This window comes from Lampetra planeri, chromosome 59 (genome assembly GCF_965212315.1).
Source record: "Lampetra planeri chromosome 59, kcLamPlan1.2.h2, whole genome shotgun sequence".
In the NCBI taxonomy this organism is placed as follows: domain Eukaryota; kingdom Metazoa; phylum Chordata; class Hyperoartia; order Petromyzontiformes; family Petromyzontidae; genus Lampetra; species Lampetra planeri.
The window spans coordinates 2,988,373-3,013,106 of NC_136165.1; the positions used below are offsets into that span (position 1 = coordinate 2,988,373).

Consider the following 24,734-nt stretch of genomic DNA (forward strand, 5'->3'; position numbering starts at 1 on the left):
TCGAACGCCCGCTGGCAGGAGGTCACGCGGCAGACCCAGGTGCCACGGGTCGATGCACCACCGGTGCCCCCGAATGTGCCAACTGGCTGTGCTTTAGCCACCCGGCGCTCCACTCATTGTTGTGAGCATCGCTCCTCCCCTATCCGTTGTTGTTGGAGGGCGACTGCCTCCAACTGCCCAGTAGTGTCCTTCACGAGCCTCCTCCACAGAGGCCGATCTTGACACCGCTGGTACCAGTCATAGGCAAGTCCACTCTGCTCCACATCCTCCTGTACCACATCACTCCATCTCTTCTCAACCCGAGCGATGCACACCACATCACGCATGAAAACAGGAAGGCGTTTTTAGTCCGAGTCAACCTAGGGGAGGGGGCTGGAGCCAATTGAACCACGAGCGGGAGCCAGCAGCGATCGCACGGATCGTGAGGCCGGCAATCTAAATCTGGATTTGTATAATCACACTGTATACAAGAGATGAAGATCCCCCAGGTAAGCTTCATGGACTGTAAGGGCAAGTGCTGTCAGTGAGCAGCACCTATGAAGGCCGGTATGGCACACGACGAGTGGGTGGGTGGCTGGTACCACACCCGGCCACCTTTGTTTTCCCCAGTGGCGATGTTTACTCTGGTCCTGGGCCTCCCCTAGGTCGACTCCGCCCCGAATGAGTAGCCAGGGTGCGATGTGTAAACATCGGATACAAAGGCGGCCGGGCGTGGTGCTGGCTGTTAAGGAAGTCACCCCCTCGTGCGCCGTTCCGGCCTTCGTAAGGGGGGGGGGGGAGGGGGTGGGAGGGGTGGGGGGGGGGCAGCACCACAGCCCGGCCGCCTTTGTCTCTCCCTTGCACGGCAGAGGTCGCAACCGGGTACCCGATACCCGTACCCTACCCGATACCCGGCTACCCGTACCCGGCCGGGTACGGGTACCCGTTTGTGACCCTGGTGCGGCCGGGTACGGGTAAGGAATCAAAACCCGTTTGCGACCTCTGTTGCAACGGGCAAGGTTTCAAACTCGCGCTCCCGCCAAAACCCGCCGGGCGAACCTCCGAAATCCCCGGGGTCGCGTTCAAGCGTCGAAATAAAAGGGCACGGGAGATTACCGAATAAAGCGCGGGTTTGAGAGAGGAAAATAAATAGATAAACAAGCCCGCGATACAAAGGGCACGGGGAGAGAGATGAAAGGGGCACCGCCAACCGCCTCGCCGCCATCACCGCCACCGCCTGCGACCACCACAAGGCCCCGTGGCCTTAGCAGGGAGCTACCTCGGACCCCCCGCCACGACTAAAGGGGGGTCACTTTAAAAGGATCCCTTTGACTTCAGTTGACAGAGGGGAGGTGGAGTGGGAGGCGGTGGGCGGGGGGGGGGTAACGGGGATTTCGTTGGGGGGGGGGGGTGGACGGGAGGTTGGAGGGACACCGAGAGATGGGAGAGCGGGGGGTTGGTAGGCCGGGGCGAGTGACGCGCGACCCCGCGGCCCGTGGGTGGAATAACGCAGCCGCCGGCCTCGAACAATGGCACCGGGTGGGGGACGGACACACGCACACACACACGCACACACACACGCACACACAAAACCCACCACACACGCACACACGGACAAAACCCACCACACACAAAACCCACCACACTCGCACACACACAAAACCCACCAAACACAAAACCCACCACACACGCACACACAAAACCCACCACACCCACCACACACAAAACCCACCACACACGCACACACAAAACCCACCACACACGCACACACAAAACCCACCACACACACACACACAAAACCCACCACACACACACACACAAAACCCACCACACACACACACACAAAACCCACCACACACACACACAAAACCCACCACACACACACACAAAACCCACCACACACACACACAAAACCCACCACACACACAAAACCCACCACACACATGGACAAAACCCACCACACATACACACAAAACCCACCACACACAAACCCCTGACGAGGCAAAGGAGCAGCCCTGCAACTGCTCGCCCCCCCCCCGCACAGCAGGGACGTGAGATTCGGGTCGGGGAGGCAGGGGCAAGTGCTGTGATTGAGCAGTACCCATTACAGCCGGCACGGCACGCCAAGGGGTGGTGGGTTTGTGCCAGAACCAGTGGCAGCGTTTCCACGGCGCGCTGGGTGCTCTACTTATTTGACGACGAGGCTCAGGACCGATTCAAATCACCGTCACCGGTGTTGGCCGGCAAGCGGGAATCGAACTCGTGCCGACGGGGTCGGAGGGCGGTGTGCTAACCGCTGCGCCACCGCTCCCCCACACCATACCTCACTTGCTGATTTGAACATTGTATTTTATTTCACCAGCTAAGGTCCACCGAGCTGCGTCTAGCTCGATTTGAGAAGCGACCTGGCCAATCACAACTGATAGCTCAACGAAGCGGCATCATCATCGTCGTCACTTGGAAACTTAGAGATGCCAAATAACTCTAAACGCCTGACGTCGATTCTAAATGCGGAGGGGAAAAACACGAGGACCCGGAGAAAAATCCACGACACCACAGGGAGAGAGAGACACGCAAACTCCAAATATACAGCAGGCGTCAGGGTCAGGATCGAACCCACGACCTCCTGCATACCAGGCGAGGTAGTTAACATCTCCTAGCCACCGTGATGATGATGAGAGAGAGAGAGACACGCAAACTCCAAATATACAGCAGCAGGCGTCAGGGTCGCGATCGAACCCACGACCTCCTGTGTACCAGGCGAGGTAGTTAACATCTCCTAGCCACCGTGATGATGATGATGAGAGAGAAACACGCAAACTCCAAATATACAGCAGGTGTCAGGGTCAGGATCGAACCCACGACCTCCTGTATACCAGGCGAGGTAGTTATAATCTCCTAGCCACCGTGATGATGAGAGAGAGAGAGACACGCAAACTCCAAATATACAGCAGCAGGCGTCAGGCTCAGGATCGAACCCACGACCTCCTGCACACCAGGCGAGGTAGTTAACATCTCGCCTTAACAGAGTGTCAGGGCAAATGCTGTTAGCGAGCACCTATGAAGACCGGAACGGAGGTGGGGGTGGCCAGCACCACACCCGGCTGCCTTTGTCTCCCCAGTGGCGATGTTTACACATCGCACCAGGTACTCGTTGGAGGACCAGTTCAGATGACCGTCAATGGTGTTGGCCGTGCACAGGACTGGGGTGGCGGTGTTCGTAGCGCAGCGCGCTACCCGCTACAACTACCGCTCCCCCAGTACAATCGCGCACACAGACTCTATGTGCACACACACTACGTACCTAAACACACACTACGTACCTAAACACACACGACGTACACACACACACACGACGTACACACACACACTATGTACACACACACACACACTACGTACACACACTACGTACCTAAACACACACTATGTACACACACACACACTACGTACACACACTACGTACCTAAACACACACTATGTACACACACACACACTACGTACACACACTACGTACCTAAACACACACTATGTACACACACACACACTACGTACACACACTATGTACCTAAACACACACTATGTACCTAAACACACACGACGTACACACACGACGTACACACACACACACTACGTACACACACTACGTACCTAAACACACACGACGTACCTAAACACACACTATGTACACACACACACACACTACGTACACACACACACTACGTACCTAAACACACACGACGTACACACACACACACACTACGTACACACACACACTACGTACCTAAACACACACGACGTACACACACACACTACGTACACACACACACCGGCATTTTTGTTGGTGGTCTACCCAATCAGCACATCTTCATAACCTTCACCCAACCCCGACTCAAACCCGAACAGATCGCTGGCACATCACCAATGAGAGGACTACTGACCCTTATCAAACTCAATGAGCCAGACCAAGAGACCTTAACAATACCAGACACTCAATGAGCCAGACCAAGGGACCTTAACAATACCAGACACTCAATGAGCCAGACCAAGGGACCTTAACGATACCAGATACTCAATGAGCCAGACCAAGAGACCTTAACGATACCAGACACTCAATGAGCCAGACCAAGAGACCTTAACGATACCAGACACTCAATGAGCCAGACCAAGAGACCTTAATGACACCAGAGACTCAATGAGCCAGACCAAGGGACCTTAACAATACCAGACACTCAATGAGCCAGACCAAGAGACCTTAATGACACCAGAGACTCAATGAGCCAGACCAAGGGACCTTAACAATACCAGACACTCAATGAGCCAGACCAAGAGACCTTAATGACACCAGAGACTCAATGAGCCAGACCAAGGGACCTTAACAATACCAGACACTCAGTGAGCCAGACCAAGGGACCTTAATGACACCAGAGACTCAATGAGCCAGACCAAGCGAACTTAACGACACCAGACACTCAATGAGCCAGACCAAGAGACCTTAACGATACCAGACACTCAATGAGCCAGACCAAGAGACCTTAATGACACCAGAGACTCAATGAGCCAGACCAAGGGACCTTAACAATACCAGACACTCAGTGAGCCAGACCAAGGGACCTTAATGACACCAGACACTCAGTGAGCCAGACCAAGCGAACTTAACGACACCAGACACTCAGTGAGCCAGACCAAGAGACCTTAACGATACCAGACACTCAGTGAGCCAGACCAAGAGACCTTAACGACACCAGACACTCAATGAGCCAGACCAAGAGACCTTAACGACACCAGACACTCAATGAGCCAGACCAAGATACCTTAACGATACCAGACACTCAGTGAGCCAGACCAAGAGACCTTAACGACACCAGACACTCAATGAGCCAGACCAAGAGACCTTAACGACACCAGACACTCAATGAGCCAGACCAAGAGACCTTAACGATACCAGACACTCAATGAGCGAGACCAAGAGACCTTAACGATACCAGACACTCAATGAGCCAGACCAAGATACCTTAACGATACCAGACACTCAGTGAGCGAGACCAAGAGACCTTAACGATACCAGACACTCAATGAGCCAGACCAAGCGACCTTAACGACACCAGACACTCAGTGAGCCAGACCAAGAGACCTTAACGACACCAGACACTCAGTGAGCCAGACCAAGGGTGCAAGAAACTCACCTAGGCAGATTGAGGGCCACTCTACACTTGTTGAAAATCAACGAGGCCAGACCAAGACTTCGTCACGATGTCCGCAAGGGAACGAGGGCTCCCTTACACACAACCCCAGACCCCCAGACTCAGACCCCCAGATTCAGACCCCCAGACTCAGACCCCCAGACTCAGACCCCCAGACACAGACCCCCAGACTCAGACCCCCAGACTCAGACCCCCAGACTCAGACCCCCAGACTCAGACCCCCAGATTCAGACCCCCCAGATTCAGACCCCCAGACTCAGACCCCCAGATTCAGACCCCCAGACCCAGACCCCCAGATTCAGACCCCCAGACTCAGACCCCCAGACTCAGACCCCCAGACTCAGACCCCCAGATTCAGACGCCCAGACGACTCAGACCCCCAGACTCAGACCCCCAGACGACTCAGACCCCCAGGGACAACAAAACAAGACGCCGTAGAAGCCGGAACTCGTCCGAGTTTCAAATTCGAGTCGCCGAAACCCATCGAGCCAGACCACCACGGCACCGCCAGGACCACCCCGCGCCCAGATCGGAGCTCGCCGAGCCAGAGCCAGAGGCCGCCGCCGGCTTCGCTCACCTTGCCACTCGCTCTGCTCGTCTGAGTTTCGGCCTCCGTGCTGCCGCCCCCCCCCGCCGCCTCCACCTCCTCCGCAACCTCCTCCGTCGCCGCCGCCGCCACCTTCATCCGCGTCGCCCCCCGCTCCTCCTCCTGCCACCGCCACCGCCGTCGCGCCGATCCCGGCTGCTTGGGCGGCCTCCCACGGCGCGCGGGTCCCGGCGAACGCGACGGCGCACGGCCCGGCGGGCGAGGCCGATGCGGCGGGCGGCGAGGCCTCGCCGTCGGCGCGGGCGACGGCGGCGGCGGCGGCGGCGTCGGCGGGCGCCGAGGGCGCGGCCTGCGAGGAGGCCGTGGCGGTGGCCGTGGCGCGCGGGGACGTGGAGTCGTCCGAGTCGCGGCAGTACAGCACCCCGCTGTGCGACACGTGGATGCTCGGGGCGCAACCCATGGCACCATGGACTCACCCGCACCTCGTCCTCCTCCTCCTCCTCGTCCTCCGTCTCCTGCACCACTACCGGCTGCACCTCTACCGGCTATCCCACCACCACCACCAGCGCGGCCCTCCTCCTGCTCGTCACCTCTTCACCGCAGTCGTCCGCTTTGTCGTCTTCGTGCTGCTCCCCTCTCCTCCTCCTCCTCCTCCTCTTCTCCGTTCGTCTTCTTCCTCCTCCTCTTCTTTGTTCCGCTCCTTTCTCCGCCCTCCCTCCTCCTCCTCCTCCTCGCCTGCTGCCGCTCCTCGCCCCGTGGGGGCTCGGTCCACGGGCCCCGGACGGACACTACGGCCGGCGGTCACCTCTAGCCCCCGATGACGACACCAAGCGACGACGGCGACGGCGGCGGCCGACGATGCCGACGACGAACCCGTCGCCGGTCTTCTCACCCCGGCAGCGGCGCCGGCACTCGCACCGGAGGTGGCACCGGCGCGGGCACCAGCGGCGACGCCCGGCACCAATACCGGCGTAGGCGCGGCGGCGCGGCCACCGACGCCGGCACGGCGCGACGACGGCCCCGGCGGTGACCCCCGAGGACGATGACGGCCGTGCCGCTGACACCACCGATGCCGACGTCACCGGCCTTGAACTTTGTCCGCGAATTTTATGGTTTTTTTTTTACCACCGTCCGGCCGCCAGCCGCTCGCCCCTCGCCGCCCTCTTCACCGATGACACAGAGCGGTGGCGGCGACGCGGGGGGACGCGGTGGGGGGTTGTGGGGGGGGGGGGGGCGGGAGAGGGGACGGGGTGGACGTCGTGCGACCGAGACGGCGGAGCAAGTAGGACGAGCCTCAGCGTCGGCCGCGCCAATTCGATCCTGTTCCGTTGCTGCCGCTGGTGCTGCTGCTGTGGCACCGGTGGTGGTGGTGGTGGTGGGAGACAAAGGCGGCCGGGCGTGGTGCTGGCCACCACCGCTCCCTCGCGTGCCACAGCGCCGGCCTTGGCAGGTGCTGCTTGCCAACGGCACTTGTACCAACACTCTACTACAAGCTATACGGGGGGGGGGGGGGATATATTTGCCTTTGGTGCGAGTGGTGCTGTTCTTGCCGCTGCTGCTGTTGATACTGCTGCTGCTCCTGCTGGTGCAGTTGCTCCTGTTGATGCTGATACTGCTGCTGCTGCTGCTGTTGATGATACTGCTGCTGCTCCTGCTGGTGCAGTTGCTCCTGTTGACGCCGATGCTGCTGTTGAAGTGTCGATATTCAAGGCTGCTCTCTCTCTCCGTCTCGCAATCTCTTCTCCACGGGAAGGTTTTACCTAAAAAAAAATCCCAACTGTTTCCGGCGGTGGGTTTCAGCGTCGAGGCGACGACGCACAGCTGACCGGGGTCGCGGGGAACGCCTCGGCGCGCCGCGCGGTGCGGGTGGAAACCGGCTCCGATGCAATCTTCACGGCGGGCGATTGGATCTGTGCGACGGTGAATGAATCCGAATCAAAGGCCGTGCGTGGGTGGCTCAGCCCCAGAGAAGAGCCGGCCGGTCGTCAAAAGTGGATCGGCACGTCGAGATTAAACGTCCAGTCTGAGTCCAGGTACGGGTCACTCACGGGTCAGGTGATGTCACAGGCCACGTGATGTCACAGGTCAGGTGATGTCACAGTCCAGGTGATGTCACAGACCACGTGATGTCACAGACCACGTGATGTCACAGGTCAGGTGATGTCACAGGCCACGTGATGTCACAGGCCACGTGATGTCACAGACCACGTGATGTCACAGACCACGTGATGTCACAGGTCAGGTGATGTCACAGGTCAGGTGATGTCACAGGTCACGTGATGTCACAGGTCAGGTGATGCCACGGGTCAGGTGATGTCACGGGCCACGTGATGTCACGGGCCACGTGATGTCACGGGCCACGTGATGTCACGGACCACGTGATGTCACAGGCCACGTGATGCACACAGGCCACGTGATGTCACAGGCCACGTGATGTCACACGTCTCGTGATGCCACAAGCCACGTGATGTCACAGGCCACGTGATGTCACAGGCCACGTGATGTCACAGGTCAGGTGATGTCACAGGCCACGTGATGCACACAGGCCACGTGATGTCACAGGCCACGTGATGCCACAAGCCACGTGATGTCACAGACCAGGTGATGTCACAGGCCACGTGATGTCACAGGTCAGGTGATGCCACAGGCCACGTGATGCCACAGTCCAGGTGATGTCACAGACCAGGTGATGTCACAGCCCACGTGATGTCACACGCCACGTGATGTCACAGGCCACGTGATGTCACAGGCCACGTGATCCACACAGGCCACGTGATGTCACAGGCCACGTGATGTCACAGGTCAGGTGATGTCACATGCCACGTGATGCCACACAGCCCACGTGATGTCACACGCCACGTGATGCCACAAGCCACGTGATATCACACGCCACGTGATGCCACAAGCCACGTGATGTCACAGACCAGGTGATGTCACACGCCACGTGATGTCACACGCCAGGTGATATTCAATCCCCGCGATTCACTCGCGAGCCGAATCCGACCGATTCACTCGCGTCACGAATCCACAAAGATCCGACCTCACACCCCGGGCCATTCGATGCTCCCCGAAGACGGCCGCTTCGATCTTGCTTACACCCCAGGCGACCCCGGCGCGCATCGATCCCCGTCAAGCCCGACCCCGGTTCGGGCACAGGCAGTGGCGATTCGATCTCACGGGAAGTGGACTCAATCCGAGCCATGGTTGCATGCGACGTCGATCCAGGAAATGCGAATTCAATTCAGATCCGGCGGATTTTGCCTCCAAGCGTATCTCTCTTCCCCGTCTACTCCACATACACACAGACCCCGGAGATTCCCATGTCGGGGACGAGAAGGGGAGATCGTTATTAAATAGATAGTTGTTCAATAGATAGTTATTAAATAGTTATTAAATAGATAGTCGTTCAATAGATAGTTGTTAAATAGATAGTTGTTAAATAGATAGTTGTTAAATAGATCGTTATTAAATAGATAGTTGTTCAATAGATAGTTATTAAATAGATAGTTATTAAATAGTTATTAAATAGATAGTTGTTAAATAGATCGTTGTTGAATAGATAGTCGTTAAATAGATAGTTATTCAATAGATAGTTGTTAAATAGATAGTTGTTAAATAGATAGTTGTTAAATAGATAGTTGTTCAATAGATAGTTATTAAATAGATAGTCGTTAAATAGATCGTTATTTATAAGCCGTTCTTACGGCCGCCTTGGTCGAATGTCGGATAAACCACCCGGAACGCAACGTCACACAAACCGCCTGCGCGTCGACACCGCGTGGCTGCAGATGGTGGTGGTGGTGCTGATGATGATGATGATGGTGGTGATGATGGTGCTGATGGTGGTGATGATGCTGATGGTGGTGGTGGTGGTGATGATGGTGCTGATGGTGGTGATGATGCTGATGGTGGTGGTGATGATGGTGCTGATGGTGGTGGTGCTGATGGTGGTGGTGATGATGGTGCTGATGGTGCTGTAGGTGGTGGTGATGATAGTGCTGATGGTGGTGGTGCTGATGGTGGTGGTGGTGGTGCTGGTGGTGGTGCTGGTGGTGGTGGTGCTGATGGTGGTGGTGCTGATGGTGGTGGTGCTGATGGTGGTGGTGGTGGTGCTGGTGGTGGTGCTGGTGGTGGTGGTGCTGATGGTGGTGGTGGTGCTGATGGTGGTGGTGCTGATGGTGGTGGTGCTGATGGTGGTGGTGGTGCTGATGGTGGTGGTGCTGATGGTGGTGGTGGTGGTGCTGGTGGTGGTGCTGGTGGTGGTGGTGCTGATGGTGGTGGTGGTGCTGATGGTGGTGGTGCTGATGGTGGTGGTGCTGATGGTGGTGGTGGTGCTGATGGTGGTGGTGGTGCTGATGGTGGTGGTGCTGATGGTGCTGCTGATGGTGGTGGCGGTGCTGATGGTGGTGGTGATGGTGCTGACGGTGGTGGTGCTGATGGTGGTGCTGATGGTGGTGGTGGTGCTGATGGTGGTGGTGCTGATGGTGGTGGTGGTGCTGATGGTGGTGTTGGTGGTGGTGCTGATGGTGGTGGTGCTGATGGTGGTGGTGGTGCTGATGGTGGTGGTGCTGATGGTGGTGCTGATGGTGGTGCTGATGGTGGTGGTGGTGGTGGTGATGATGGTGGTGCTGATGGTGGTGGTGCTGATGGTGGTGTTGGTGGTGGTGCTAATGGTGGTGCTAATGGTGGTGGTGGTGGTGCTGATGGTGGTGGTGGTGGTGCTGATGGTGGTGGTGGTGGTGCTGATGGTGGTGGTGGTGGTGGTGGTGCTGATGGTGGTGCTGATGGTGGTGGTGGTGCTGATGGTGGTGGTGGTGCTGATGGTGCTGATGGTGGTGGTGCTGATGGTGGTGCTGATGGTGGTGGTGGTGCTGATGGTGGTGGTGGTGCTGATGGTGGTGGTGCTGATGGTGCTGCTGATGGTGGTGGCGGTGCTGATGGTGGTGGTGATGGTGCTGATGGTGGTGGTGCTGATGGTGCTGATGGTGGTGGTGGTGCTGATGGTGGTGGTGGTGCTGATGGTGGTGGTGGTGCTGGTGGTGGTGCTGATGGTGGTGGTGGTGGTGCTGATGGTGGTGCTGATGGTGGTGCTGATGGTGGTGGTGGTGATGGTGGTGCTGATGGTGGTGGTGCTGATGGTGGTGTTGGTGGTGGTGCTAATGGTGGTGGTGCTAATGGTGGTGGTGGTGGTGGTGCTGATGGTGGTGGTGGTGCTGATGGTGGTGGTGGTGGTACTGATGGTGGTAGTGGTGGTGGTGGTAATGATGGTGGTGGTGGTGGTGCTGATGGTGGTGCTGATGATGGTGCTGGTGGTGGTGGTGCTGATGGTGGTGGTGGTGCTGATGGTGGTGGTGGTGGTGCTGGTGGTGGTGGTGCTGGTGGTGGTGGTGCTGATGGTGGTGGTGGTGCTGATGGTGGTGGTGGTGGTGCTGATGGTGGTGCTGGTGGTGGTGCTAATGGTGGTGGTGCTGGTGGTGGTGCTAATGGTGGTGGTGCTGATGGTGGTGGTGCTGATGGTGGTGGTGGTGGTGGTGGTGCTGATGGTGGTGGTGGTGCTGATGGTGGTGGTGGTGCTGATGGTGGTGTGGATGGTGGTGGTGCTAATGGTGGTGGTGGTGCTGATGGTGGTGGTACTGATGGGGGTGGTGGTGGTGCTGATGGTGGTGGTGCTAATGGTGGTGGTGCTGATGGTGGTGCTGATGATGGTGCTGGTGGTGGTGGTGCTGATGGTGGTGGTGGTGGTGCTGATGGTGGTGTGGATGGTGCTGATGGTGGTGTGGATGGTGGTGGTGCTAATGGTGGTGGTGGTGCTAATGGTGGTGGTGGTGGTGGTGCTGATGGTGGTGGTGGTGCTGATGATGGTGGTGGTGCTGATGGTGGTGGTGGTGGTGCTGATGGTGGTGGTGGTGCTGATGGTGGTGGTGGTGGTGCTGATGGTGGTGGCGGTGCTGATGGTGCTGCTGATGATGGTGGCGGTGCTGATGATGGTGGCGGTGCTGATGGTGGTGGTGGTGCTGGTGGTGGTGCTGATGGTGGTGGTGCTGATGGTGGTGGCGATGGCGGTGGTGGTGGTGGTAACACGAAACAGCTGAGTCTGAGCAACCAAAATAAAATCACGGCGCGCGTTTGAAGAGGTTTTAAAATAAAAGAGGCCGCTTGGATGCTTCCAATGAAACAAATATATTGATGGGATGAGGAATGTGATGCTGATGATGATGATGACGACGATTGGACAATGACGATAGAATGACGACGACGCTTATCAGAGACGAACGAACAGCCTTGCCTGGTGAAGAGGATGTCCTTATAAAGACGACGGCAGCAGCCGCGACAGAAGCGGAACAGATGCTCGCAAACACGGGACCATCATCACCACCACCATCATCATCATCACCTGCACTACCATCTCCATCGTTACGCGACACGGACCAGCGCTGCTGCATGGATGGCTACGGACGGCACCATCATCATCATCGCCACCACCACCACCATGATGATGATGAGATGTGCTACTGTGGCGATGGATGCGATGAAGTATCCAACGAAGAGGAATGATTGACTATTTAAATGTTTAACGATTTTTTCTTTTTTCCCTGTTGCAGTTCATAACGCCGAGCTTAGAATGCACATGATCACGAATCGGTGGGTGGCGACGATGATGATGGTGATGATGATGATGGTAATTTTTGAATTATATAAACTGCAGAATAACCAAACGTGCTCCGCTGGCGAGCACCGAATTCAAGGCTACACAGCGAAATATTTAAAAAAACAACACAACCCCCGCTGATGAAACCAAACGCAGTCTTAACAGAGAGAACGCGCCAACAGCTGATGCTGCTGCTGCTGCTATTGAATCACAGAGGCTGTAACAACAGCAAGCCCCGTTTCGCGAGCACCTATTAAGGCACAAACGCACAAGGCAGTGGCAAACAAACAGCAGCAGCAGCAGCAACGGAAATGTTAAGCGCACATCGCTGCGTAATATATTAACCAGCGGATCGCGACGATGATGATGATGGTGGTGGGGGTTGATGGTAACGACCGTTATGATGGTGGTGATTTTTTTTTGTTTTAAATGATGGCACACCGCGTCCTCACACACCGGACTAACACTCACTGCGCACCCAAGGAGGATGATGGGTGGTGATGGGACGGGGGGGGGGGAGAAATGGCGATCCCGGTTGGCTGCCGAGTGATGATGATACGGGACAGGCACCGAATCCGCTACTCGCAGCACATCCCCCCCTCTCCTCCATCCCCCCCTACCTCACCCCCCCCTCCATCCTCCCGCTCCTCCCCCCTCCAACCCCCCCCTGCTCCTCCCCCCCTCCATCCTCCACCCTCCACCCCCCTCTACCTCCCTCCCCCCTCCTCGTTCTCACCCCCCCCCTCTCCTCTCTCTCCACACGCAGTGGGGGTGGTGATGGTGCTGTGGTGATGGTGCTGTGGTGGTGGTGTGGTGGTGGTGTGGTGGTGTGGTGGTGGTGGTGGTGATGTGGTGGTGGTGGTGTGGTGGTGGTGATGGTGGTGGTGCTGTGGTGGTGGTGGTGCTGTGGTGATGTGGTGGTGCTGTGGTGATGGTGGTGGTGCTGGTGGTGTTGCTGTGGTGGTGGTGCTGTGGTGGTGGTGATGTGGTGGTGGTGGTGATGGTGGTGATGTGGTGGTGGTGGTGCTGTGGTGATGTGGTGGTGGTGATGTGGTGGTGGTGCTGTGGTGGTGCTGTGATGGTGGTGGTGCTGTGGTGGTGGTGCTGTGGTGGTGGTGCTGTGGTGGTGGTGCTGTGGTGGTGGTGCTGTGGTGGTGGTGGTGGTGAGGTGGTGGTGCTGTGATGGTGATGGTGCTGTGGTGGTGGTGCTGTGATGGTGGTGGTTATGGTGGTGGTGATGGTACGGGTAGCCGGGTTTCGGGTACCCGGTTGCGACCTCTGCCGCACACGCAAGACCTTGCGGAGAGGGCATTGGTGGTGGTGGTGGCGGTGGAGTTCGGGCGAATCGGAATGTTTGTTTGGACCTCAGGAGGAATCCGAAGAGCTGTGAAGCTCTTTGTTCACAGGACAACAACAACAACAACAAGAGACAACGATAGGTGGTGCAAAGTGGAGAAGAGATAAGCGAGTCACCGGAAACAATTAGAAATGAAGTCGACCGCGCAAGTAGAAATTGCATAAGCGCAAAGGGAATTTCGGTCGATGTTCCAACGCTAAATGCAAACCTGGGCAAGGCAGCAAAACAACAACAACAGACCCCAGACCACAGCGAGACGACAACACAGACCACCTGTGGTATAGGGCGTGGTGAAGTGTGCGTGGTGTCACAGGGCAATAATTTGCACACGCGGGGTGCTGCATGAGAGAGATGGGAGAGTATTTACAGTTGGACCAGATGGCGTCATCTGGTCCAACGCCAATAGAGACTAGGCTCTAAGAAAAGCTGTCTCGGGTGTGGACCAATCAACTTCAAGGACAGTGCATATCATTATCATCATCAGAGTTGTTTCTTTTTGTTTGCATTTTGACTGCTTGTGTTGTGGTTATTGCAAACATGGTGCCTTGTAGAAAGGTGTCAGTTTTTGTACCAGTTGAAAGGGTAAAAACCTATTACTATATTTTGCCACTGGTAAAGGAGATGTCTCATAGTGGGGTATGGGTGGTTAGGGGGGGGGTGAATTGATAAGACAATTTGGGGTCCGGAGGGGGGGGGCATTGAAGCAACTGAGCTATTGTGACGGCTTGACGACCTGTATATATGGTACACTGCGTACTTTGTAGGGCATTACGGGGCACTAAGGGGCATTACGGGGCACTAAGGGGCATTGCGGTTCAACGTCACCGGAGCGCGCGCTCCAATCACGGCGCGTGCGCGACCTTTGATCGCACTCTCCTCCTCCCCCCCCCCTCGTGGTTACGTCATTGCAGGCCCCGCCCATCCGCGAGGAGACCCCGCCCACTCACGCAGAGACCCCACGCACAGGCTCCGCCTACTCGTGCATAGGCCCCCGCCCACCCACGCAGAGGTCCCGCCCACTCGTGCATAAGGCCCCGCCCACCCACGCAGAGGCCCCGCCCACTCGTGCACAGGCTCCACCCCGCTCACTCACGCATCGGCCTCACCAACGCAGAGGCTCCGCCTACTCGTGCACAGGGCCCCGCCCATCCACGCAGAGGCCCCGCCCACTCGTGCATAGGGCCCCGCCCACTCGTGCACAGGCTGCACCCCCCCGCTCACTCACGCATCGGCCTCACCAACGCCTAGGCTCCGCCTACTCACGCATATGCCCCGCCTACTCACGCATAAGCCCCGCCTACTCACGCCTATGCCCCGCCCACTCGCGCATAAGCCCCGCCCAGCTCGTCAGGAGCGGTTCAATTCCTGTTCACGGTCATCGTCGGTGGCGAACAGCTGAACCGGTTTCGAAGCCGTCACCCCCCCTCTCCACCCTCATGCCTGCCCCCAGCAGGGTCCCTCAATGATGGGGAGACAAAGGCGGCCGGGAGGGGTCCTGGCACTCACAATCCATACTCCTGAGTTCTTTCGGCAAAGTCACCTGACGACGGACGCTTTGTGTGTTGCGCCCGAAACGTCGTGATGAATTCTATTTGAAACCCACGTGACTTTACCGAAAGAACCAAAGAGTATGGGGGGGGGTGGGGGGCGTCCATAAATGACGTCACGCGATTTTGGACAATTTTTGACCCACAAAAGTCAGCACCCCCCCCTCAAATATGACGTCACAAAGCTCTGCCCCCCCCCCCCCCAAAAAAAAAACATGCTTCAAATCTCTTTAAACTATTGTCATTGTAGCGCGTATTTAATGTGGCGCTGCACTCTGATGTTGTAGGAGAAAACATTTATTAAAAAGTATATTTAATTAAGTAGAACGTGTTGTATATATTTATTTAAAGTTGCGCATTTTGATGTGACGTCACATTTCTTTCCCCCCCCCTCCCTCGTCACACATCGTCACAAATCTCTGACCACCCCCCCTCCCCCCGTAGGTGCGTGACGTCATTTATGGACGGCCCCATACCCCTGGATTGTGTGCCTAAATAGGTGCTCGCTAACAGCACCTGCTGTACCAGCCTGTGTACACCGAGACAGATAGCCAGCATTTTAGGCTGAGTCGACCTAGGGGAGATCCAGGACAGGCTCATATATTCGTGGCCACGCGCGCACACACACACAAAGATACAAAGATCCCCCGTATAGCCTTAACAGACTGTAGGGGCAAGTGCTGTTAGCGAGCACCTACACACACGCACACACGCGCACACGCGCACACGCGCACAGACACACACGCACACGCACACACGCACACACACACGCACACGCGCACACGCGCACACGCACACACACGCACACACGCACACACACACACGCACAGACACACACACACAGACACACACAGACACGCACGCACACACGCACACACACACACGCACACACGCACACACACACGCGCACACACACACGCACACACACGCACACACGCACACACACACACGCACACACGCACACACACACACGCACACACGCACACACACACACGCACACACACGCACACACGCACACGCACACACACACACGCACACACGCACAGACACACACGCACAGACACACACACACAGACACACACACAGACACGCACAGACACACACGCACACACCACGCACACACACACACGCACACACACACACGCACACACGCACACACACACACGCACACACACACACGCACACACACACACGCACACACGCACGTGGGGGCGGTGCCCGTGTGTGACCCCCCCCCCCTCGTCCACAAGGTGCACACGCGACTAGTACGTCAATCGCGGGCAGCCCTACGTCATAGCGTCATAGCACGCAGTCTGTAACCTTGCAGCCCGTAGCAGCACTACAGCCAGTAGCAGCACTACAGCCCTACAGCACTACAGCCAGTAGCAGCACTACAGCACTACAGCACTACAGCCAGTAGCAGCACTACAGCACTACAGCCGTTAGCAGCACTACAGCCAGTAGCAGCACTACAGCCAGTAGCAGCACTACAGCCCTACAGCACTACAGCCAGTAGCAGCACTACAGCACTACAGCCGTTAGCAGCACTACAGCCCGTAGCAGCACTACAGCCCGTAGCAGCACTACAGCCCGTAGCAGCACTACAGTCCGTAGCAGCACTACAGCCCGTAGCAGCACTACAGCCCGTAGCAGCACTACAGCCAGTAGCAGCACTACAGCCCTACAGCACTACAGCACTACAGCACTACAGCACTACAGTCAGTAGCAGCACTACAGCCAGTAGCAGCACTACAGCACTACAGCCAGTAGCAGCACTACAGCCCGTAGCAGCACTACAGCCAGTAGCAGCACTACAGCCCTACAGCACTACAGCCAGTAGCAGCACTACAGCCCTACAGCACTACAGCCAGTAGAAGCACTACAGCACTACAGCCAGTAGCAGCACTACAGTCAGTAGCATCACTACAGCACTACAGCCAGTAGCAGCACTACAGCTCGTAGCAGCACTACAGCCCTACAGCACTACAGCCCGTAGCAGCACTACAGTCAGTAGCATCACTACAGCCCGTAGCAGCACTACAGCCAGTAGCATCACTACAGCCCTACAGCACTACAGCCAGTAGAAGCACTACAGCACTACAGCCAGTAGCAGCACTACAGTCAGTAGCATCACTACAGCACTACAGCCAGTAGCAGCACTACAGCTCGTAGCAGCACTACAGCCCTACAGCACTACAGCCCGTAGCAGCACTACAGTCCGTAGCAGCACTACAGCCCTACAGCACTACAGCACTACAGCCAGTAGCAGCACTACAGCCAGTAGCAGCACTACAGCCCTACAGCACTACAGCCCGTAGCATCACTACAGCCCTACAGCACTACAGCCAGTAGCAGCATTACAGCCCGTAGCAGCACTACAGCACTACAGCCAGTAGCAGCACTACAGTCAGTAGCAGCACTACAGCACTACAGCCAGTAGCAGCACTACAGCCCGTAGCAGCACTACAGCACTACAGCCAGTAGCAGCACTACAGCCCGTAGCAGCACTACAGCCCGTAGCAGCACTACAGCACTACAGCCAGTAGCAGCACTACAGCCCGTAGCAGCACTACAGCCCGTAGCAGCACTACAGCACTACAGCCAGTAGCAGCACTACAGCCCGTAGCAGCACTACAGCCAGTAGCAGCACTACAGCACTACAGCCAGTAGCAGCACTACAGCCAGTAGCAGCACTACAGCACTACAGCCAGTAGCAGCACTACAGCCCGTAGCAGCACTACAGCACTACAGCCCGTAGCAGCACTACAGCCAGTAGCAGCACTACAGCACTACAGCCAGTAGCAGCACTACAGCCCGTAGCAGCACTACAGCACTACAGCCAGTAGCAGCACTACAGCCAGTAGCAGCACTACAGCCCGTAGCAGCACTACAGCACTACAGCCCGTAGCAGCACTACAGCCAGTAGCAGCACTACAGCCAGTAGCAGCACTACAGCACTACAGCCAGTAGCAGCACTACAGCCAGTAGCAGCACTACAGCCCGTAGCAGCACTACAGCACTACAGCCAGTAGCAGCACTACAGCCAGTAGCAGCACTACAGCCCGTAGCAGCACTACAGCCAGTAGCAGCACTACAGCACTACAGCCCGTAGCAGCACTACAGCCCGTAGCAGCACTACAGCCAGTAGCAGCACTACAGCACTACAGCCAGTAGCAGCACTACAGCCAGTAGCAGCACTACAGCCAGTAGCAGCACTACAGCACTACAGCCCGTAGCAGCACTACAGCCAGTAGCAGCACTACAGCCAGTAGCAGCACTACAGCACTACAGCCAGTAGCAGCACTACAGCCAGTAGCAGCACTACAGCACTACAGCCCGTAGCAGCACTACAGCCCGTAGCAGCACTACAGCACTACAGCCCGTAGCAGCACTACAGTCAGTAGCAGCACTACAGCCAGTAGCAGCACTACAGCACTACAGCCCGTAGCAGCACTACAGCCAGTAGCAGCACTACAGCCAGTAGCAGCACTACAGCCAGTAGCAGCACTACAGCACTACAGCCCGTAGCAGCACTACAGCCAGTAGCAGCACTACAGCCAGTAGCAGCACTACAGCACTACAGCCCGTAGCAGCACTACAGCCAGTAGCAGCACTACAGCACTACAGCCAGTAGCAGCACTACAGCCAGTAGCAGCACTACAGCACTACAGCCCGTAGCAGCACTACAGCCCGTAGCAGCACTACAGCACTACAGCCCGTAGCAGCACTACAGCCCGTAGCAGCACTACAGTCAGTAGCAGCACTACAGTCAGTAGCATCACTACAGCCCGTAGCAGCACTACAGCCAGTAGCATCACTACAGCCCTACAGCACTACAGCCAGTAGCAGCACTACAGCCCGTAGCAGCACTACAGCCAGTAGCAGCACTACAGCCCGTAGCAGCACTACAGCACTACAGCCAGTAGCAGCACTACAGCCAGTAGCAGCACTCTGTAGTCTGATGATTATTTTTAAACAACAAAAAAATCTAGTAGTAGGTTTTTACCCTTTCAACTGGTACAAAACTGACACCTTTATACAAGGCATCATGTTTGCAATAACCACAACACAAGCAGTCAAATGCAAACAAAAAGAAACTCTGATGATGATAATGATATGCACTGTCCTTGAAGTTGATTGGTCCACACCCGAGACAGCTCATCATCAGAGTTGTTTCTTTTTGTTTGCATTTTGACTGCTTGTGTTGTGGCTATTGCAAACACGATGCCTTGTATAAAGGTGTCAGTTTTTGTACCAGTTGAAGGGGTATAAACCTACTACTATATTTTGCCACTGGTAAAGGAGATGTCTCATAGAACAAAAAAATCATCACAACCCGTACTCTCTGTGTAGCACGAATGCAGTGTGCTCTCCGATGATTTACATTTGTAAAAGTACGGTTGAGCTTGTGCCCGTATGACCGGTGCTATAACTGGGTCACGTGGTGTAACTCTGTTGCTTTGTGATGCCTCTACTCATCTGTGTGCTGATGATGATGTAGAGGCTTTACATTCTACAAGCTGCGTCCTTTGGTACGTGAGTTCCTACACACACCCCCGCCACCCCAATCTCTCTCTGTCTCACAGTGCAAGCATTCAGTACCAATCACCCGTCACCCCGGCCGGGTACGGGTACCCGTTCCCTACCCGTACCCGTCCCGTTCCCTACCCGTACCCGTACCTTACCCGAAATGAGTGACAAACGGTTACTCACCAGTGACTCACGGCCTACCCGTACCCGTACCCGGCCGCACCAGGGTCGCAAACGGCTACCCGTACCCGTACCCGGCCGGGTACGGGTAGCCGGGTATCGGGTAGGGTACGGGTATCGGGTACCCGGTTGCGACCTCTGGGGTACACGAACTCAGTTTGACACTGAGTCGACCTGCCACACGGACACACTCATCTCTACGTATGTAGGCAAAGCAAAGGCAAAGATCCCCCGTGTAGCCTTAACAGACTGTTGGGGCAAGTGCTGTTAGCGAGTAGCACCTATGAAGGCCGGCACTGTGGCACACGAGGGGGTGGGTGGCCAGCACCACCCCCGGCCGCCTTTTTCTCCCCGGTGGCGATGTTTACACACCGGAGCAGGTACTCATTTGAGGCTGAGTCGACTTAGGGGAGGCCCATGACCGGTTAAAATAATCGTCACTGGTGTTGGCCTTGAGCGGGAATCGAACTCGGGTGGCGGGGTTCGTAGCGCGCAGCGCTCACCACTATGCCACCACTCCACAGGTGCCCCTCGCTAACAGCACTTGCCCCAACGGTCTGTTGAAGCTACACGGGGGATCTTTGTCTTTGTCCCCCCCCCCTCTACATACACCCACCCACGACAAAGACAAAGGTCCCACGCGTAGCCTTCGGAGACTTTAGGGGCAAGTGCTGTGAGCGATTAGCGCCTATGAAGGACACCCACCACCCACCCCACATATACACACACACACGCATACACACACACGCACCCACGCACACACACACGCACACACGCACACACACACGCACACACGCACACACACACGCACACACACACACGCACACACACACACGCACGCGTAAACTTGTACGGACTCATATCGCTATGACAATTTGACAACAAATATTTATACACGCGCGCGCGCGCGCACCACGCAGATTGATGTTAATGGCCCATCACCCCTCTTCGATACAGGACCTGAGTCAAAAGGTTTTTGTCGGGTCCTGGCAAGTGTTTGCAGTAGGGGGCGATGTTGATACACGGACGGACGGACGGACGATAACAGGACCCTGCGGGGTGGGCTGGTAGGAACGAATAACCAAATAATATAAACATAATGTATTATTACACTTGTTAAGCCAGGAAAGCCCCACTGAGTCAAAAGGTTTTTGTCGGGTCCTGGCAAGTGTTTGCAGTAGGGGGCGATGTTGATACACGGACGGACGGACGGACGATAACAGGACCCTGCGGGGTGGGCTGGTAGGAACGAATAACCAAATAATATAAACATAATGTATTATTACACTTGTTAAGCCAGGAAAGCCCCACTGAGTCAAAAGGTTTTTGTAGGGTCCTGCCAAGTGTTTGCAGTAGGGGTCGATGTTGATACACGGACGGACGGACGGACGATATAATCTATTGGTGGTCTGGTCCACTTCGTTCCTACCAGTATAATCTATTGGTGGTCTGGTCCACTTGGTTCCTACCAGTATCATGAAACATAGATGCTACTTACTCGCTCTGGTGATGACATCGTGGGTGTGTCAGGGCCAACGTGCACGATGTCCATCTCGCTCGCAGTCGTGAAAGCGCGTTTATACGAAACCCAGGAAAGCCGGGAGAACGACGAAGGCAGGGAGGGGGGGATGGGGTTAACCCTCACAGCTCCGCACAGACGGATTCAACAATCACGTACCGCCATCGACAAGAAGCACGCGGTATGTTCACCACACCACGCAACACCTATGAAGAGGCGGCGCGTGGACATCACGCCTTGAACGCCTCCCCCCCACGCACACCGCGCGCCACGTTCTCTGCACTCAGTTGAGGCTGAGTCGACCTAGGGGAGGCCGCCGGACCGGTTCCAGGCGTTCGTCGCCGGGGCTTCGTATTGCGCTCACCACTGCGCCACCGCTCCCCGCAGATGCCACGCGACACAAACGCGGAGAGCTGATCAAAATTTCTCAGCTCAGGAAAAGGGGTTATTTTCCGGAGCTCTGCCCCGTACAGCTCCACCCAAAGCAAAATCTCCGTACGCTGCACGCAACCCCAAAACGCAGACGCACAAACCCACCACGTGAGCGGTTGGCAAAGTGACCAGGGCGCCTGTGCCAGGCTAGGTGCACATTCGAGAACGGCGCGTTAAGCGTGTAAAGGTTCGCTGCTGTGTCGGTCACGGGACAGGCCTGTGGCAACTTGCCGTGGTTTAGTCACTACACCAGGCACTCCTACACACAAAGACAAATACAAAGATCCCCCGTATAGCCTGGACAGGCTGTTGGGGCAAGTGCTGTTAGCGAGTAGCATGTTTGAAGGCCCGCACGGCACACGAGGGGGTGGGTGGCCAGCCACCACGCCCGGCCGCCTTTGTCTCCCCAGTGGCGATGTTAACTCCACGCAGCACCAGGCACTCATGTGAGGCTGAGTCGACCTAATATATACAAAGATAAAGCTCCCCCGTACAGCCTCAACAGGTTGTTAAGGCTATCAAACCTCTAAAGACACCGATACACACCTGTACACACACTCACATCAACACACATCTGTACACACACTCCAATACCAATGCACGCCTTTCACCACTAAGCGACTGTGAGGTCATCAACAGCGCCTGTGCCAGGCTAGGTGCACATTGAGGCCACGTGAAGTGTCCGAAGGCTCGCTTAGAGGAGGAGGAGGAGGAGGTCACGGGACAGACCCAGCAGGTGCCATCGGTCGGCTGCCTGAGATGACCGGTAGATGCACCACCAGCTGTACCCCCCTACTGTGCAAACGTGCTGCACTTTATCCGCCCGGCGCTCCGCTCGCTGTTGTGAGCGTCGCTCCACTCTGCCCCCCGTTTTTGCTGGAGGGCGACTGCCTCCAACTGCCCAGTAGCAGCGTCCTTCACGAGCCTCCTACGCAGAGGTCGATCTTGACACCGCTGGTACCGCTCATCGGCAAGTCCGCTCAGCTCCACGTCCTTTCGTAACCGCATCAGCTCCATCTCTTCTCTAGCCCGTGTCGTGCCCGTTCACACAAACTCACATCTACACACACATCTACATACACATCTACACACACACACATCTACACACACACACTCACATCTACACACACACATCTAAACACATCTACACACACACACTCACATCTACACACACATCTACACACACATGTACACACACACATCTACACACACATGTACACACACACATATCTACACACACACACTCACATCTACACACACACATCTAAACACATCTACACACACACACTCACATCTACACACACATCTACACACACATGTACACACACACATCTACACACACATGTACACACACACATATCTACACACACACATCTACACACACATCTACACACACACATCTACATACGCACATTTACACACGCACATCTACACACACACATCTACACACACACACATCTACACACACACATCTACACACACACACATCTACACACACACATCTACACACACACATCTACACACACACATCTACACACACACATCTACACACGCACATCTACACACACACACATCTACACACACACACATCTACACACACACATCTACAAACACACATCTACACACACATATACACACACATCTACACACACATGTACACACACACATATCTCCTCACACACACATCTACACACACACATCTACACACACACATCTACACATACACACATCTACATACACACACATCCACACACACATCTACACACACACATCTACACACACACACATCCACACACACATCCACACACACACAATCTACACACACACATCTACATACACACACATCTACATACATACACACACATCTACACACATATACACACACACATCTACACACACACACCCGTGCACATACCTGCAGTCGTCCCTCGGATCCGTTGCTTAATTCCCCGTCCATGGTGCCGTCCTTGCCTTCTCAATGCCCCTTCAATGCCCCTTCAATGCCCCTTCAATGCCCCTTCAATGCCCCTTCAATGCCCTCCCGATGCCCTCTCATCAGCTGAACTATTTGGGGTGGGGGTCTCGTGACTTCAGCAGCTGCGGAATGGGGACCCCCACCTGCGATTCGTCCTCTGTCTCCTGTCAATCAAAGTCCCTTTCCGTCTTTGTCTCTCTTATAGCCCCTATCCCCCCCCACCCACCCCTCGTGCCACCTACCCCTCTCAGCAGAGGCGGGAGGGTGACACCACCTGTACTGTCCAATCTCTAAGCACGCGTGTGTGTGTGTACGTGTGTGTGTGTTCGTGTGTGTGTTCGTGTGTGTGTACGTGTGTGTGTGTTCGTGTGTGTGTGTTCACGTGTGTGTGTACGTGTGTGTGTGTTCGTGTGTGTGTTCGTGTGTGTGTACGTGTGTGTGTGTTCGTGTGTGTGTGTTCACGTGTGTGTGTACGTGTGTGTGTGTTCGTGTGTGTGTTCGTGTGTGTGTACGTGTGTGTGTGTTCGTGTGTGTGTGTTCACGTGTGTGTGTACGTGTGTGTGTGTTCGTGTGTGTGTTCGTGTGTGTGTACGTGTGTGTGTGTTCGTGTGTGTGTTCACGTGTGTGTGTACGTGTGTGTGTGTTCGTGTGTGTGTACGTGTGTGTGTGTTCACGTGTGTGTGTGTTCACGTGTGTGTGTACGTGTGTGTGTGTACGTGTGTGTGTGTACGTGTGTGTGTGTACGTGTGTGTGTGTACGTGTGTGTGTGTTCGTGTGTGTGTACGTGTGTGTGTACGTGTGTGTGTGTACGTGTGTGT

General features: G+C 55.8%; 1 protein-coding gene and 1 long non-coding RNA gene across 2 annotated transcripts in view; both read right to left on the minus strand.

Annotated features, from left to right (window-relative positions):
• The window catches only part of LOC144736219 (high affinity cAMP-specific and IBMX-insensitive 3',5'-cyclic phosphodiesterase 8B-like), a 57,215-nt gene extending 50,272 nt beyond the window's left edge, over nt 1-6,943 (minus strand). The window contains 2 exon segments of the mRNA XM_078618834.1: nt 5,758-5,811; nt 5,813-6,943. Of these exon segments, the coding sequence (XP_078474960.1) occupies nt 5,758-5,811; nt 5,813-6,187 (429 nt within the window). The 5' untranslated portion in view covers nt 6,188-6,943.
• A 531-nt stretch (nt 6,944-7,474) lies between these two features.
• LOC144736220 (uncharacterized) lies at nt 7,475-24,126 on the minus strand. The gene is made up of 2 exons (XR_013588738.1): nt 23,857-24,126; nt 7,475-7,637 (listed from the first exon to the last, which is right to left on the minus strand). It is a non-coding gene; the product is annotated as an uncharacterized LOC144736220 (long non-coding RNA).
• Between the last annotated feature and the right edge of the window lie 608 nt (nt 24,127-24,734).